Raw genomic sequence first — 19,602 nt, forward strand, 5'->3', positions numbered from 1 at the left:
TGAGCCTGAGGTTGCAAGTTGCAGCTACTAATACTACTGTATAGTTGATTTGTGTCCCCCTCTTCCGCCAGTTCGATCTGGTGTGCTCTAGGGAGTACATCCGCCCCACCTACCACAGCCTCTACATGTTTGGCACCTTTGTCGGGGCGCCCATCAACGGCCTCACGTCAGACAGGTTAGCTCACGGTTCCACGTGAAGCTTTACTTATTTACATGCGTCCAGCAGTGTTTTTGTGTTTTCATTGGCAGACTTAAATATTGAAAAAAAAAAAAAAAAAAAAACGGTGATCCAGTACGCCCATGCACACGTTGTTTCAGACAGGTAAGAATGTAGATCTTCTTCATTTTTTTACTCTTTTTCTCCTCCTTGTGGGTATGGAGGAAAAAAATCTTATTCATCTTCTTCTTTACACACAGGTTCGGGCGGAAAACAACGCTAAGCCTGGGGGTACTGACATATTTCTTCATCGCCATATCCAGCTGTTGGCTCACCTCCCTCCCGGCCATCCTCACCTTCCGTTTCATCCTCGGTTTCATCCATCCTGCCATCCTTCAGACTGGCTATATCCTCGGTTAGTCCGTATCTCCATTAGGTTATTTACCTGTTAGAAATCCTAGAACCAGTATATTGTCATCATAACTCCTTCACTGCTTTGACGTATTTGATTATTTTTCTTTCTATCTCTAGACAAGTTTACTAGACTTGGAGGAGACTTTTGGAACTGAAACGGTAAAACACACACACACAGACACACACACACATTCAATCTGGGCAGACGTGCGACGCCAGCGCTCCGTGCCGAATCATCACGGCCAGTGGCATTACCTAAATTAGTATCTTTGTATGAGTCAAGCTCAGTACCAGGTTAGACTAAATAATTGTTCATTATTAAAAGGAAAAATATAATAAGTTTAAACAAGACTTGTTCAAACAGGAAATAGAACCAAGACAAAAGAATATGTTGAGTCATCTCTGAGGTTTGTTTAGACTACAACAACACGGAGATTGTAAGTACATGCTCTGCACTTTAAGTATTGCAAAATGGATACATACTTTAGTAAAGCAAATTTGGAAAAGAAAAGGGATAAAGATAAAAAGTAAAATGATGATTTCTACCAAGAACTAGTTAAGTAGAGACTCACAATAGACTGGTTGAACGTGTAAACAAACTAGAAATGGCTTTCAAAAATGAAATTGATGAAATAAAGAAGCAGATGCACTTGCAAAAGGAAGAAATAGAAAAACTAGGAAGGGAGGCCAATAAGAAAGACACAACCATCAGTGAACTAACAGTGGAATTGAGTACACTTAGGAAGAAAATGAGTGAAATGGCAAGTACAGTAGTCAATCATGAGAGTGTTATGGAAGAGTTCAAAAATGACACAGAGACAATTAGGCAAGTTAGCAGTCTTATTGACCAGAGCAATGATATTGAGGAGAAGATAACACAAGTGAATGAAGCTGTGCAAAGCTACAAAAATGATGTAGAAACCACGTATGCTGAAATGGTGAAAGTAAAGTAAGACTTAGAAACAAGGGTGGAGGAAAAAAAACATTAAAAAGGAGGTGAAAAGAATAATCCAAAACAATCCAAAGTTAGTCAGAGATTCAGTAGAGATAAACAAATCAATAGTAATCACTGGTATAGAAGAGGAAGAAGCTAAAAACAAGATCACAAGAGACAAAAAGGAGATGACAAATGTAATGAACTTACTGAAAGAAGTATCAGAGGAAATCTGTAGTAAAGACATAGAGGAACACAAAAGGTTAGGGAAATACGAGAAAAGCAAGACAAGACCTCTAAAGGTGACTTTCCAGAGTGTAAACACTGTGGAAGAGATACTAAAAAATGCAAAGAATCTTATGGAAAAAGAGGAGTTCAAAAATGTATGGATAAAAAGATGCCTAACACAAGAGGAACTGGAATTACTGAAAGAGAAAAGGGAGGAAGCAAAAACAAAAAATGAGGGAAGATCAGAAGAAGAGAAGAAATTTTTTTTACAAAGTAATAGGATTGCAAGTACGAAAGTGGTACACAAACAGGATGGAAGAAAAAGGAGGAAGGTAGTAGAACCATGTCATGACAAGTATATAAACAAGATGATAAAGTTGATGTACTCAAATGTGGATGGAATGGTATCTAAATTACTAGAGATGAATGATTATGTCAGAGAAAATGAACCACAAATAATATGCCTAACTGAAACAAAATTAGCACCAAGGATATCCAATGACATACTAAACTTAGAGGAATACAACATATGGAGAAGAGACAGAAATTTAAAAAAAGGAGGAAGAATTATAATATTAACTAAGAAAAATCTAAAAGTCAAGGAAATAAAACTAGATATACCATCACAAGTAGAACTGATTGCAGTAGAGATCGACACATCTCAAGGTAAAGTAATTGTAGCTAATTTGTACATGCCACCCAGATCAGACACATGGGAAAGAGACGAATATGAGGACCTGGCAGAGAGTACAATTCAGAGTATAAGATCATTGCTACATAAAATGGAAGAGAAATCGGAAAGAATTATACTAACTGGGGACTTCAATACAAATATAAATTGGAATACTCTAGATATAAATAGCCAAGAAAGCTGTTGGGACCAAAAGCTCCTGGATCTCGTACAAGAGTTTTTCTTAACGCAACATGTGAGGGAAACCACCAGAAAAAGAGGACTTGATATACCTTCAGTGCTAGATCTAATATTTACTAGGCAAGAAAATGATATTGACAGTTTAATATATCACCCTCCACTCGGCAAAAGCGATCATGCAGTACTAAATTTTAACTTCAGGATAGCATATGACATAGTAAACAGCAATGACAGTTACAAAAAGAACCTAAACTATAAAAAGGGAAATTATCAAGACCTAAGGAAGTATTTCTTAGAAGCTGATTGGGAAAATGAGCTTAGAGGACAAGATTTAAATGCTGTATATAGAAAATTCTGTGAATTATATGATATAGGAGTCCAGAAGTACATCCCACAGCACAAAGAAGCAGATAAGAAAATACAGAAATGGTTCAATACAGAATGTAAAATATCAAAAGAAAGAAGAGTTTTGTTGTGGAATAGATACAGAAGACACAATAGTGAAAGGGCGTATAATAATTACAAACAGGCAAGAAACGACTATACAAGAATAAGGAGGGAAGCCCAAAAACTGAGGAGGATATAATAAATAAAAATAGTGATCAACCAAAGCCGTTTTACAGCAATATCAGAAGCAAAACCAAAGGAAAAGATATAATACAATCCATTACGGACGAAGGAATCACTTATACACAAGAGAAAGATATTTGTGAAGCACTAAATAAGAATTTCCACTTAGTTTTTACAGAAGAAAAACTTTTGAGAGGGACTATGTGGAACACACATGTCCACACATACAACCAGATAAACAAATAGCAGAAAAAGTAATACAGGAGGAGTTAAGTAGATTAGACAGAGGAAAAGCAAGTGGTCCTGATGAAATTTCATGTTGGGTATTACGAGAATGTGCAAAGGAGTTAAGTAAACCATTATTTTTAATTTTCAAGAAATCCTTGAGTCAAGGTAAACTACCTGATATTTGGAAAAAAGCAAATATTGTCCCCTTATTCAAGAAAGGAAATAGACAAAATCCACTCAACTACCGACCAGTATCACTGACCAGTGTTGTAAGCAAGGTATTAGAAAAACTTATAAGAAAAGCTTGGGTAAATCATCTAGAAGAACACAGTATGATAACAGAAAGACAGTTTGGTTTCAGAAAAGGAAAATCATGTGTTACTAATCTGTTGAGCTACTATGACAGAGTAACAAACACAATACAGGAAATGGAAGGATGGGTGGACAGTATCTATTTAGATTTCAAGAAAGCTTTTGACACATTACCACACCAAAGACTTTTATGGAAACTGTACCATCAAGGAGGAATTCGAGGGAAACTTTTTTGTTGGATGCAAGACTTTCTCATAAAAAGAGAAATGAGGACAGTACTAAGAGGAAACTACTCATCATGGAAAGAAGTGACTAGTGGAGTACCACAGGGTTCAGTGCTGGCACCAATCATGTTTTTAGTGTATATAAATGATATAGACAGTAACACTGGAAATGAGAGCTATCTGAATATGTTTGCAGATGATGCAAAAATACAAAGGAGAATTACTAACACAGACTCTTGTAAAGAGCTACAAGAAGAATTAAATAAACTTCATGAATGGAGTAGTACATGGCAAATGGAATTCAATGTGGACAAGTGTCATGTAATCAAGTTTGGTAAAAGTGGAAAAAGACATGATTGGGATTATAAGTTAGGAAATAAAACCCTATACACATCAGAAAGAGAGAAAGGCCTAGGTGTGATTATCAATAACAGACTATCTCTGGCTGTCCACATCAGCGAGAAGGTACGGAACATGTATACACTGCTTGCAAATAATGAGAATAGCATTCACATACATAAATGAAGACATGCTAAGAAGGATAATAACATCATTCATTAGACCAACCCTGGAATATGCATCAGTAGTCTGGAGTCCTCATCTCAAAAAGCATATATACAATACTGAAAAAGTTCAAAGGGCCGCTACAAGATGTGTACCAAGCTTAAGGGACCTAAGCTACGAAGAAAGACTAAATAAACTGAATCTACCAACACTACAGGAGAGAAGGAAAAGAGGTGACATGATAATGCTATATAAGTGCATATCAGGAAAGGAGAAAATAGACATAAATGATTACTTAACATATGGAGAAGCATCAGCAAGAGGACACTGCAAAAAACTGCATAAGAAGAGAGGTGATAAAGACGTAAGAAAATTCAGTTTCCCAAACAGAGCAATTGATCAATGGAATGCACTACCGAATGAAATAGTGTGTGCCAAAACAATTCACAAATTTAAGGATATGTACGATAAATATGGTTTAAGACACGGGACAGTACGAGCTTGACTCATTCCTGTAAAGATACAATTAGGTAAGGTAAGAACACACACACACACACACACACACACACACACACACACACACACACACACACACACACACAAAGAAGAATCCAATAACTTCTACACAACGAGGGGTCTATCTGAAGTTGAACATTTCAATAAAAAATAAACAAGGTCATCAGAGTGAAGTTGCTAAACAGTTCACGCTTCTAAATTACTTACACTGAATTAACAGCCTTGCTCAGATCATTATGTTCTTTTCAGCTATTAAAATTTTAGTAATGTGTTTCTTGAAAACTAGTGCTCTGTATAGCACTAGAGGTATGTGCAAGTCCAAGTAGCCTACAGATCCCAAATTGCAGATCCAAAAAGGTGAGACGTACTCCATCATCATTATGTGCTTTACAAATTATGGGAGAAATTGATAAAATAATAATAATAATAATAATAACAACAGAGGTTATCTACACTTCCACGCACTCAATTTTAGCTATACGTCCAGCCATGAGCAAAAGTTCGTTGACATTTCTCTGACGTGTGAGGCAAGGGACGGTGTTACATGAATTATTCTGAAGTGAGAGCAAAATGAAACAGAGAAAGAATGGAAGAAGGAAAGATGCTCTCTGTTGTTTGGGGAGGAATGAAAGATATGGAAGGCAGGAGACAACGCTGGCAGAGGAGTGAAGCAGAATATTTGCTCCTGGCTGCATCGAAACCCCTCGTACTTTTAAACAGCGCTTGAGGTATGCGAACCCAAGTACCGATCTATCGTGGGCGTGCTGGTGTCTTTCCCGTGGACGATCGGCACTATGATTTGGGGCGGAGTGGCCTACCTCATCAGGGACTGGCGATGGCTCCAACTGGCAGTAAACATACCCGGCCTTCTCATCGTTCCCATTCTCTTGTAAGTTTTTTTATCTTTCTTTTTTGGGTCAAGTTTTCCTCTAGGGTTTAGGCTTCGCCATGTATTTAGTTCCTCGTCTTCTCATCGTCCAATACTCGATTTAGTCCAAGATGCAATTAAGAATTAGCTTTTGATACGCTTTTAGTTGTTTCTTTTTTCTTTTTTTTTTCTTGATTCGGTTAAGCTTTTGGCAACGTATTTAGTCTGGGTATAAATATGCTTTAGATTCGGCCTTGGTTTAGCATTTGGCACGTATTTAGTTTTATCTGAGCATACATGTTTCGGAACTAGTTAGGTTTTAGCTCTTGGCACACTCGTATATTGTCTAGGTGGGCATAAATATATTTCAGATTTAGTTAAATTTTAGCCTTTGACACGTATTTAGTTTCTATTTGATTTTTTTTTTTTTTTAGACTCAATTTCGGTTTAGCTCTGGCATCCATTTTGTTTTGGTAAGTCATACAGCCATATAGCAGAACTTCTGCCTATCAAAATTCTTTTATTCCCCGAACTGAATCTCTCTGGAACTCGCTTCCGCGGAGTTGTTTCCCCCCAACCTTCAACTTGCAGCTGTTCAAGTCCAACTGTTACAGATATTTTATGAATGAAGGATGTCAGTTATCTTGTGTATGGATTATTTTTTTTAGGTCATTTATTTTTCCTACCTCTGTTCTGTTATTTAAAAAAAAGGTATAGCTAAATTATGGGCAGTTATAGTTTAGTTTTGGTAAGAATACAGGGAGGAATAATTTTATTGCACAATCAGTTATAGTTGAGCTTTGACATTTCTTTAGCCTTGACATAATTTTATTTTAGATTCAATTGTGGTTTAGCTTTTGACCAACACTTAGTTCCTGTGGTTTTCCACAGCAGTGCCAGTTAGCCAAGAAATATCTTTGTAGTTAAGTAGGTTCTTCCTCCCTAGAATGTTCTGCCTAGTTCAGTACTCTACATTCCTTGATAAATTTGACCTGCCATTCACTGATTTCATAAGTATTTTCTTCAGTGTTGTAGACAGTAGTAGTAGTAGTAATAGTAGTGGTAGTAGTAGTAGTAGTAGCTGCAACCCCAGGCTAAGCTGAATGTGAACCGGTGGACTGCAGTCTTAAGTTCTTTTTCTGCAGTCCACCATCATCATTTCGGGGGATAGTGAAGTAACTGAAACACGTTTGTATAACTAGGTAGTTGAGAACCCTGGTTATATCCTACATCTCTGATTACACCATACATCATATTTTTCTCTACCCCATCCACTCTGTCCTCTGGCAATAGGTCCCCCTTCCTGCGACTCACACACCCCATCTCTCATATAGTTAATCTCTCCATCCCATCCCTCTATCTCATTTTTGATCTCCCCTACTGCCTTCCTCCTCTCATAGTGAAAAAAATAAAAACTGTCATTTGACCCTTTTTGCAATAAACAATTCTCCTGCATGTATCTTGTCTTTCGACGATTGGATGACTTTCCCCCAACTCACACCACCCCTCTCTCATACATCTCTCCACTCGATCCCTCCATCACAGCCTCAGTCTCCCCCTTCCTCCTCGTAATTAAAGGGAAAAAAGGTCTATCACTTACCTTTTCTTGCCACACACAGGATTCTGGATGAGTCTCCCCGTTGGCTCATCGTGCGAGGGAGATTTGAGAAGGCGAGCAAGACGCTGGAGAAGGCGGCTCGCTGGAACCATGTCACCCTTCCGCCCCAGGAGGAGCTACACTCACTTATGCATGCCATTAGACAAGAGGTGATTGCCAGGGATATATTAATAAAACACACACACACACACAGCAAAATATATGCATGCAAGAGTACCTAAACGTCATTAAATTCCCTTTTGATCCCTATTCGAAAACACTGTAAAATAGATATAAAGTTCTTTCCTGGCAGGTTAACATGGGAAAATCCGGGATGGAGAAACAGAAGGTGAAGAGAGCCTACAGGGAGAAGGTGACGCACTTCCTCCTGCATCTGCTCATCCTCTTCAGGTAAGTTTCAGGAGTGAGAAACAAGAAAAGCAAATGAAACATGAGCAAATACTTGTGCATTATTTGTACTTCTGAATATTTCTTGCTGTAAAGTCAGGGACAAAATTTCTTCTATTAACTGCAGAGAACGCAAAAACTTTGTGTAATGTGTCATAATTCGAGCAGCAGCAGCAGCAAAAGTAGTAGTAGTAGTAGTAGTAGTAGTAGCAGTAGTAGTAGTAACAGCAGCAGCGGCAGTAGTAATAATAGTAGTAGCCCCAGGTTCATCTGAAATGTTGACCCAGTGAAATGCAGTCTGACGCTGACCTCCTCCAGCAGTCCACCACCTTCCGTTCAGAGGAATAAGGTTGAACTTGAAGGACATTTGTAGAACCAGGCAGTAGAGCCAGTCTGTTATATCAGTGTCACAGAGTGACAATGTCATTCTCTAGGATCTATAATTCAAGAAACTCCTTCTTTGTCTCCACAGAACACACAAAATACGCACCATCACTTGCATCTTGTGCCTCAAGTTCTTCCTGGTCTCCCTCATCTTCTACGGGATTACCCTCAATGCAGTCAACTTCAGCGCCAACCCCTTCCTCTACATGATTCTCTCGGGTGTGGTTGAGGTGCCTGCCTACGTGGTCTCGGTGCCCATCGTGGCCCGTTGTGGGAGGAAATGGCCCAGCATCGTCTTCTACTTCATAAGTGGAGTGGTCATTGTTGCTGTGGCGTTTATTCCTTCAGGTATGGTTGGGAAAGGGGAAGAAGGGATCAAGCATTTGTTAACCTCCTTAGTTTGGTGGCATATAGATTTTTAGTTTCTGTCGTGGCAATTTTTCTAAACTGCATGGGGTCCTTCTCAATTTTTCCTGTCGACTTCAGCTGGCTGGAGAGTTTGATGGGCAAGGGTAGAGCCTTCTTTCATTATTATCCTTATACCTGGTTGAGGACAATGAAAAAAGAAGCAGGAGAGGAGTGTTGGTGGGACCTGAAGGAGATGGCAAGAGACAATTATTGGTGGAGAGAGTTCATTGAGGCCCTATGCATCCCGTGGGGTGCCACAGGAAATGATTAATCTTTAGCTCACAGAATTAGCTCTCACAGTCATAGTCTTCTCTGAAACAAACACTTACGAAAGAACCAATAGGTTTGTTGCTGTTTGTTATCCTTTGTAACCCTTTACAGACAGACAGACAGGTAAACAGATAAACAGGCAGACAGATAGACAGATAACAAACGTTCCTATTCACCCAATCTATTCCCTGGCAGATATGAAAGTAATGGTGCTGGTGTTGGCACTGATGGGGCGTATGTGCATCACCGCGGCCAATGTGATCCTGTACCTCTACTGCGTTGAGCTCTACCCCACTGAGGTGCGCCTTCAGGGCCTCGGCTACTGCAGCATCTTCTCCCGCACCGGCTCCATGATCTCACCTTTCATCACAGAGCTACTGGTTGGTATACTTCCACGCATATCTTGGCTCATTTACAAATACCTCACGCACGTACACACGCTATAATAATTATCTACACACAATGCTTCGATACGCTTTGTAACTATCACTGACACAGAAGCTGTGAATATGCTGTATGGGTTGGTACACCTGATTCTCCTCTCTCTCTCTCTCTCTCTCTCTCTCTCTCTCTCTCTCTCTCTCTTCATATATAGTATAACTTCCATAGTTTCATGTCGTGTATAATGAGTAATTCATAGCAATGTCCATAATGCTTAAAGGAAAGTCTCAAAGCATTGTACACTAGATAATACAGAAATCAAAGTGCTAAGATTCTGTTTGGCTTCCATCGTATCCGAGGTTACCACCTTACGATTTTCTGACACACTTTCATACAGTGACAACCACTAATAGCATTTAAAGAACGGGTTGATGTCAAACCCAACTAAACACGTCCACTTCCAAAGATCTATACTGCAGTGTTATATCTCTGACCTGCCTCATGTGCTTTCCTACATCTACAGCATTCCCATTTACGAATTTATTATTCTCTCCTTAGTACCAGTGTTTAAAATCCATTCTCTTTTAATATTCTGTCATTTTCTGCTCTATGATAGTATCCTATTTTTATTGAAATTCTGTGAATAAAGCCAAGTTTTTTATAGGGCCTGTCTTTTACTCTCATTTACTATGATGATCCTGCATCACACCCTATTGTAGCACTAAGTTTTTATTAGCCCATTATACTGCGCCATTACATTAACCTGGGAGAGATTGGCCATCTCTCAACCATTAACCTTCCACGTGCCAGTGCCGTTTTAAAATGGTCTGACAAAACTCCTCGGTCAGTACCAGTACCATTTTAAAACGGCTTAAAATTAAAACATTCACTGTGACCGTAATTTTCTAGATTTGCGGATAAAAATTGGCAGGCATGTATGTTAACTGTTCCTCTATCATGCCCTAGGCGGTAAAGGCCATACACCCACCCACTCCCCACCTCATGCTCGCTCTGCCTGTGCCTCACCCTGTGCTGTACATAGTGAAGGCATGTTGTTAATATATTCATGTAAGTGTAGGGACTATACATAGTGAAATCAAGTTGTAAAAATTTTCTTGTAAGTGTAAGTACCGTACATACTGAAGTCAAGCTGTAAATACCTTCGTGTAAATGCCAGGACTGTACACAGTGAAGTCAGGTGTACCAAGCTTCAGGTAAGTGTAAGACAATGCATTCACTGTGAGAGAGACATGCAAATTGTGACATGTTAAAGTAATAAGTAATGAGAAAAGTGTACTTAACATTGCTATACACTCAACCCCCTGCTATAGCACCTAATTGGTCACAGGAAAAGCGCATGATAGCTGAATGCGTGATAACTGAACTGAACAATCAATGGGAAAATTTCTAATTGGTTTTTCAGTGGCCCATTTTTCTAACTTTTAACCACTTTATGCCTACGATTTTCTGCCAATCTCTCCTCTAACATAAAATAAAGCATTATTATATTAATAATAACAGTATAATGAATAAATAAACAACATAAAAGGCCATCAAACTTTTATAAGGATTACGGCTTGGGTGCTTTGATGGGTTCCGAGGCTTGGGAGTGGCTTAGTTGCCACCAGATCTCTTTGGCAGTCTCCATTTCTTTAGTGTCCACAGCTAAAGGGGGTATCACATGGTACCTTATATCAGGAATGGCTGAGGAACATTTAAGTGGAACAAAACTTGGATGCTATCACACACGTAACTCACACCATCGTCAGAGCCCCGTATCAGTTGTAAACACGTGATTACTTTATCGACATGACAGTTTTTTCAGCATAAGAAATATTAACTCTTTATAAGGGTTTCAAAACGATTGATATTTATTCTAAAATATAATATTAATAAGTAATCAGCATTAGGCTAAATTTCAATGCTGTAGTACGATATATTCTTTTGAGCCGAATGGGTTTTGGTCACTGTTTTGCCCGTCGTGTCCTTGGCAGGAATCCGTACAGATGCATTTCAAATGCCCGTGCTATAATCGGGAATTTTACCACGTTACCTTTCCGATTAACCATTGTATCCTCTGCAAACCTCGTATGAAGTGCCGTGTGAATAAGTTTCGCTTAGCCTGTCTTCAAACTCGACGCGTGATAGCAGTCTTGGGGTGCGTGATAGCATGTATGGTTGTGCATTTGATGTGTGCGTGATAGCAGATAAGCATGATAGCTGAACGCGTGATAGCAGGGGGTTGAGTGTACCTTCGCAGCATAAATACCTGAGTCTACCTTACATAGAAAACGACTTTCTCTCGCCTACGTGGCGAGCGTGAGAGAGTGGGAATACCTATTCATGAGTATGCAGGACTCAATAAAACCCATTTCCGAGCTTCGGTGAGTATTTTAATGGTGAAATTCATCGTTTCCATATCAGAATCTATCATTTTAACCCTCAAATCAAGGTCAAACAATGGCCGGCATGGAGGTGACCCCTTAGGGCTAAAAATAACTGGCATGTGGCAGGTAATGTAAAAGCTATGACAAGAAATCACCACAACAGTATGATATTAGCCATGAAGAAATGTATTGGAAAGTATGATGAGTCATCTATTAATTATGCCATTAAGATCAAGGAAATAACCAACAAAATTATTAAAATGCCACAAGATCAAATGAATGAACATCGGCTGTATATACGAACTTATTGCATTTTTCCCTTAATTAAGTAGCAAGAAAACAGTGTGCAGTATGGCAGTTTTGTTTTCTTGAGCATTCAGCCCACTGAAACGCAGATATTAGTTTTAAAAATTGGGCAAGATAACACGCTAGACGGAGTTTCACAGATGTGTAAAATACACTAAAATGATGTTTCAGTATGCTAGAAATTGGGATTTCCCTCCCAAAATGACAACACTTCCAGTTACACACTATTGAGTACTTGAACCTAAGGTTCATATTGAAAGTGGTTTTGGGTTCTTTTGTAACACTTATGATACAGGGATTCATTTTGCACAAAACACAACAACGTCTGCGTTTATAATTTTTATGAGGATGATGTTGCCACTCAAACTCTCTAAGTAAGGTAAAATACCAATAATTATAGACAAGACAAAATTACTTAGTCAATAGTACTACGAAGCCTCTGATACCACAATGAATAGTGACAAAGGCTCAGCAGATCTCTCCCCTCTCTCCCCAGGGCCCAGTCTACCCCTCTGCTCCGTCTCTGGTTTTCGGTCTGGGTGCCCTGGTTGCTGGGCTGGCCACACTGCCACTCCCGGAGACCCTAAACAGGAAACTGCCAGACACCATCGCTGATCTCGAAAATAAATCCTCGGAGTTCATAAAGTAAGCAAAAGAAGAAAAAAAAGAAAAAAGAAAGAAAATGGAAATGAAAAGAAAAAGAATATTACAGTGATGACAGTGGCATATCTACTGATGTATTTATTGGTTTATTTATTTATGTATTTGCAGGCTGGAGAACTGTGGAACGGAGAAACTGGAGGAGGAAGGGGAGGAGGTGATGGAGCATGAGGAATCCAAATTGGCCAAATTGCGGACGTAGGGCAGGAGGAGCTTCTGTCTCCATCTCTCTCTCTCTCTCTCTCTCTCTCTCTCTCTCTGCCCTTAACGGCTTCAGTCTGATGACTTTTTATTTATATTTTTATACTGAACGCATAAATGAAGGCTAAATCTGAGTCTTCCCTTTTTAAAAAAAGAAATCGCTCCTTAACCCCTAGACACCGGGCATGGGTAGACCTATGCTCATCCCAGAACCGGGTTATTTTTAGGATAATTGGTTTTCCCCAAAATATATATATATATTTTTTTTTATTTCAAATCAAATAGAAATGACAAAAAAAAAAAAAAACATAAAAAGCACGTACCTACTCTCTGTTGGCGATTTGAAGGTGGTGGTGTGGTGTGAGGGAGCACATGTGTGACGGCTGGGCTGAGCGTGTTCAAGGTCGTGGTGGTGTAATGGCGGTGTTTGGTGGAGGGAGGAGGGTGACATCTCAAGCCAGGATAAGTGTTGAGGTCTTTGTTTCTCTCTCTAATTCACAGTGCCGTATGAACACAATATTACAACTAAAATAGCAAAAAAACACAAGAAAGTAACTAATAAAGATCGGCTTATTTTATGTCTTCCATTATATTTATTTTCTAACAAACTTATGTCTGTTTAGGTATTCACAGTTATTTACACACTATTTACACATTATTTCACTGTTTTTAGTACTTTTTGACAATGTGATACTCCCTAAAGGCTGGCTATGGTCAGTACAAGTGTTCAAGCACCCATACACTCTCTCCCACACCCCTCATGGCCCCCTAGTAGCCCTCCTTATTACCCCACCCCACCCTACATCTCCCGACCCCTATCCCGAACCAGTATCCACTGGTTCCAAGGCCACATTCTCCCTATGCCGGCCTCCCACCACCCTCCACCACAGCCCTCCTCCCTGGTCAGCTGCCCTCCCACACCCCCCGCCCCCTCCCCCGGCCAGCCACCATGACCCCGTGCACCAGCCATGCTGGAACAATACTCTGAGCCCATATCGTGTGCCATGAAGTTCAAACATGCCTGCAAAAAATTAAAACGTCATATGACGTGGACCATAGGCCCTACCAACACATCATGTGATGTGGACTGGTGCCTAGGGGTTAAGCTGATGAAATTCGTCTGAAGGCAGGCCGGAAGCTTGAAAATTATATATACATCACTGGACTGAAGGGGTTAGGTAATGCTGTTGAGCATTTATATTATTATTATTTATTATTATTATTATTATTATTATTACTATATTATTATTATTATTATCATTAATCATTTTTGTTTATTTTTATTATTATTATTATTATTATTATTATTATTATTATTGTTGTTGTTGTTCTTGGAAAGTTAGTGAGAATGGCAATGAATTGAGTGATTATTATTATTACTATTATTAAAAACAAGTGGTCAATGGAAATGAATTGAGAATAATTATTACATACCTAGTGTCCTTCACCTCCTTCAAGCCAAACTATGTACTATCTATCTATCTATCTATTGCCAAACGCCTTAATCCCTTATGCGGGGTGACCACTAACAAATCGCCTCCACGTCACCCTGTCCCCCGCGATTTCACTGCCCTACTCCCAATTCACACCCCCCTCTCTCATATATCTCTCCACTCCATCCCTCCATCTCATCCTTGACCTTCCTCTCCCTCTCTTCCACTCCACCTCATTCACATACACTCTCCTCATCAGTCTCTCACTCTCCATCCTCTCCACATGGCCAAACCACCTCAGTGTGTTTCTCCTAATGCTCCCTATCACGTCCACATCCACACCACAGCACTCCCTCACATCCTCATTTGTCAGTCTGTCTCTCCATGTGACTCTACAGGATCCTTTCAAATATCTCATTTCCACTGCTCTCACTCTCACAACGTCAAGCTTCACTTCCATACGTCAGAGTTGGTATCACAATACTCTCATGTAATAATTTTTTCACCTTCCACGTTCACTTCCCTGTTTCTTATCACTGCCTTCAAGGAACCAGCAACCTTTCTTCCTTGTTGTACCCTTTCAAGCACTTCACCCCCAAAACTTCCATCCTTACTCATCACACCACCCAAGTACTTAAACATTCTCACATTTTCCATTTCCTCATCATCCAACCTCACTGAACATTCACTGACTTCACCTCTCTCGAAGACATTAACTTTACTCTTCCCTCCGTTCACCTTTAAATTCCGTTTCTTGCACACTCTGCCAAACTCATCCACCAAGCCTTGCAGCTCCCCTTCGTCTTCACTTAACAAGACAGTATCATATGCAAACAACAGCACAGGGAGTTTCCAAACACTACCCTCTCTCCTTAGGGCCACTCCAACATCCACTGCCCTACCGTGTATCTCTTTTATAACCCCCTCCATATACAAATTGAAAAACCTTGGGGACGTGACACATCCTTGTTTCAACCCAACCGTCAAATGGAAAAACTCAGTTCCCTTTCCACACACACTGCAGCCTTAGCACGCTCATACATACTCTTCACAGCATTCAGCAACTTCCCATCTACTCCATATATTCGTAATACTTTCCACAATCCTTGTCTATCCACCCTGTCATATGCTTTCTCCAAATCCATGAAGGCCGCATACAACTTCTTTTCCTTCTGTAGACACTTTTTCACTAAAGATCTAAGAATGAATATCTGCTTTGCACAATCTCTTCCCTTCCTTAAGCCTCCCTTTTCTTCTCCAACTAATTCCTTTATTATTTCCCTAACTCTGTCAATAAGTATCCTACCGTAAACTTTTCCTGTTACACTAAGAAAACAAACACCCCAATGATTACCACACACTTCTTTTTCCCCTTTCCTTTTGTACAATGGAATAATTATACATGACTTTCAATCATCCGGGACTTTACTCCCTTCCAGGCCAATCTGCACATCTTCCACATCCATTCTACTACTATCTCTCTCCCATGTTTCAGCATTTCATCACATACTCCATCAATTCCTGGGGCATTCCCTATTTTGACTTTCTTCAATGCTTCCACAACTTCCATCCTACTAAGTTGTATATATTTTGAAGCGTCATTTTATGCATATCAGTGAAAGCGTTGTGATATATAGGGAGGTCCGTAAATGGCGATCCACTAGACACTCGCTTGAGAGTAGCTGGCGTGTTGCGGGGATGGCTCAGTCTGCTGGTGTGGGTCAGTGAGGGCAAATGAAAAATAGATGATGCAGGGAGTTGACATTGATAGAGACTGGGTGTACAATGGGGGCAGATGAAGACTGGACGAAACAGAGTAGACACTGATAGGGACTGGGACTGTACAGTGGGGCAGGTGGATGTCAGAAGTTGAAAATATCATAATACAATACATAATAGCTGGTAGCGTACACATGTAATCTACAGGTTAAGTGAAAGTCATGGCTAGGGCTGAAGGAAATGACGTTCGCACATTCTCTCTCAGGAATGCCAAATACAGCACCTCGTGATGCCTAATTGGAAAGTCCCCAGGGTCGAGAGAGTTCCACTCAGCCGTGCCTTACACGTGACACAATCTCTCCTATATGGGAGAGAAGTTAGCAAGCAGAAGGAGTTAGGAGAGAGAGCGAGAAAGGGGTCTAGAGAGAGGCACGGTGGGGAAAAGGGTAGGCATGCAAAGTTGGCAAGCATAAAATGCTCTCACCTCAATATCCTTTTGTGAGCCATACTCAGTATTAATTTTGAGATATTTCCTATGAAGAAATAAACTACAGTCAAACCCAGTTACTCATCTTTATCTTTCTCCTGCCACCGACAACAAGTACAACTGACTATCTCCTACAAATCAACTCACTGTTAACTACAGCTTGTCTACGACTACAATATAATTAACTACAAAATCAATATATTATTTTTATGGCAGCGGTGGCATTAACCACGTCTACGAGTCTACGAGTCTACAGTTGAGTCTACATTACCAAGATAGAAAACAAAAAATACTACAAGTTCGAGCCACATGACGCCTCACAACTTTACACTGGCAGTGGTTTGAGAATATATTGATACAACCAACCTTCCAATTTCTACGTCAATCTACAATCAGCGAATAAACGAACTACAAGTATCTATGATTGCTATGGAATAAGCAGGCGAGACAATAACCAACATTATCTTCGAGTTAACACCTTACAGCAAGAAACTACAATTACACGTTGTACAAGAAATCACTTAGAAGTCTACGATCAAGTAACCACATATAGAGCTGCAGGGAGAGCGCTGACTCGCAACCACATCAACCCCCACCTGACCCCACCCTTCTCCCCAACCACCCTCCATCACCACTGCCACCACGCTGATGTAGGGATGACGGAGCAGACGACGCAGCAATTACAAAAGCCCTCACTCACCACTCGTCTCACTCATCGTTACTCACTCAACATTACTCATCGTTACTCATTTACTCACCACATTTACCACAGCGAGAAGTCAACTTTGTGCTGTGCTAGCATTTGCTGAGAAAACCACAACATGTCAATCAACCAGTGTCTGACAACACCACTCACCACCATTCACACCGTTCCCACCACAATAAAAATCAGTGAGTTGAATAGTTACTTCATTTATACAATACACAATTATAGACACAGTGATAGACAAAACATACTGCACCAACATAGAAAACGTGCTTTATAGTTGCAACTTACGTACATATACCTACTTCAATTATCTACGTTGTCAATCACTAAGTACTTGGACCAAAAATAACAATTATATACTGTATATATTCATTCGTTTACTATAGCATTCATTAATTCCCAACGATTGTTATTATTTATACATTTGGCATATACATAAAATACGTGTTTCATGCACAGAACTAAGCAACAATCCATCTGCAAAATGATAAATAAAATATACTATCATATTCATCCATTGAGCAGTGAAAAAAAAACTGTAATAAACAGTTATTAATTAAAGCTATCTGGTGGGACCAGACATATGAATTACAAGGAAAATCAGTAAGAGAGAGAGAGAGAGAGAGAGAGAGAGAGAGAATGACCAGCACGAATGACGTTAGCAAGAATGAACAACCTCTTTCACTCAACTGTGAGGACAAAGATTTCCACACGGTGCTGACTCATACATTGTCCACCGTAGGAAAAACGAACATGTGAGTGTATATATTTAATGTTGTATATATTGTATATTTATTTTTATGTAAAATAACAAAATATGGGGTAACATAATATTATTTCCAATAATTACTGTTCAACATAACCAAACCTTAAAAAGGGTCCCAAGGATTATGCAGCAATTATGCAATCTTGGACACCGACAAAAACCTAACACAGATGATAAAAAAAAAAAACTAGAGGAAATCAGTAATCCCTCCACTATCCGATGTAATAAAGCCAAAGGCATGTCCGGAAAGTGGTCCCGCCCAGAAAGTGGGCCCCTGGCTCCTGGACTGCTACTTAACCCGACGCATGCCGGCTATTTTTATCCCTATGGGTCACCCCAGTGCCGGCCATTATTCGACCTTTTTTTTTTTTGGCTAAAATGATACATTTTGATGTGGAAACAATGAATTTCGCCATTAAAATGCTCACCGAAGCTTGGAAATCAGTTTTATTTAGTCCTGCATACTCGTGTACAGGTATAGCCACTCTCTCACCCTCAACACGTATGTGAGAGAAAGCCGTTTTCTATGTAAGGTATACTCAGGTAATTATGCTGGGAAGGTATAGCAATGTTCAGTACACTTTTTTGATTACTTATTACTTCACCATCTATCACAATTTGTGTGTCTTTCTCACTGTGAATGCATTATCTTACACTTGAAGTACAACCTGACTTCATTATGTACAGTCCTGGCACTTACAAGAAGGTATTTACAACTTGACTTCACTATATAATCCTTACACTTACAAGAAAATATTTACAACTTACACTTACATGAAAACATTTACAAAATGCCTTCACTATGTACAGCATTGGGTGAGGCACACAGGCAGAGTGAGGCAGAGCGCGCATGACGGGGGAAGCGAGTGAGTGTATGGCCTTGACAGCCTGGAGGATGGTAGAGGAACAGTAACCTTACATGCCTGCCAATTTTTACCCGCGAATCTTGAAAAATGCGGTCACAGAGAAGTTTTTTATTTTAAACCATTTTAAAATGGAATTGCCACTGGCCATGGAATTATGTCAGACTGTTTTAAAACGCCACTGACACACGGCGAGTTAAGGACCCTAACCCAGCCTAACTTTCAAAGCCGCCTAAATAACTACCTACCGGACATCCCTAGCACCTATTTTAACCTATTTAAGACCTTATTCACATCAATAATGGACATAAAGCACGAAATGAATGAAAAGGAACCAATGAATGAAGAATTAGAAGTGACTGTACCTCACCCAGGGTACTTACATCACGTCTGTGGCCGCCTTCCCTAAGGCTTTGGCAGTGGTGAAAATGTTGTATTGCACTTACAGTAATTCTTTGCACTGTGAGTTATAATTGTTTAACACTGCACATTGTTAATTGCACCACGCCAGTTTCAACGCCAGTTTCAACCGCCAATTTCAACCGCCAGTTTGCACTCCACAGTTAATCCTTCGCTCTCTAAATTCTAATTTCTTAGCACTGCACAACACTGTAAATTCCCGTATGGTTTAGTGGCAAGGTATTGCAGTTTATTCACTGTTTATTCACAAAAAATTAGCACATGCACCATCCATTGTGAAAAGTATCTACTCGTGATCACAGTTAAGCGGTAACTGGTGGTGAGGGAGAAGCAGGGTTTTCAGATTGGAGCTCGACCACATTACCACACTCCTCAAT

General features: G+C 39.8%; 1 protein-coding gene across 1 annotated transcript in view; it reads left to right on the top strand.

Moving 5' to 3' along the window:
• LOC145408645 (organic cation transporter protein-like) overlaps positions 1-12,829 on the top strand; it is a 33,043-nt gene extending 20,214 nt beyond the window's left edge. Inside the window, exons 5-13 of the mRNA XM_080279329.1 lie at positions 72-175; positions 418-572; positions 5,679-5,847; positions 7,446-7,593; positions 7,737-7,834; positions 8,304-8,563; positions 9,089-9,273; positions 12,464-12,612; positions 12,739-12,829. Of these exons, the coding sequence (XP_080135455.1) occupies positions 72-175; positions 418-572; positions 5,679-5,847; positions 7,446-7,593; positions 7,737-7,834; positions 8,304-8,563; positions 9,089-9,273; positions 12,464-12,612; positions 12,739-12,829 (1,359 nt within the window). The remainder of the gene's footprint in view (positions 1-71; positions 176-417; positions 573-5,678; positions 5,848-7,445; positions 7,594-7,736; positions 7,835-8,303; positions 8,564-9,088; positions 9,274-12,463; positions 12,613-12,738) is intronic.
• The last annotated feature ends 6,773 nt before the right edge of the window (positions 12,830-19,602 follow it).

Source organism: Coenobita brevimanus, chromosome 78 (genome assembly GCF_032717465.1).
Source record: "Coenobita brevimanus isolate Jiangsu-jjx chromosome 78, ASM3271746v2, whole genome shotgun sequence".
In the NCBI taxonomy this organism is placed as follows: Eukaryota; Metazoa; Arthropoda; class Malacostraca; order Decapoda; family Coenobitidae; genus Coenobita; species Coenobita brevimanus.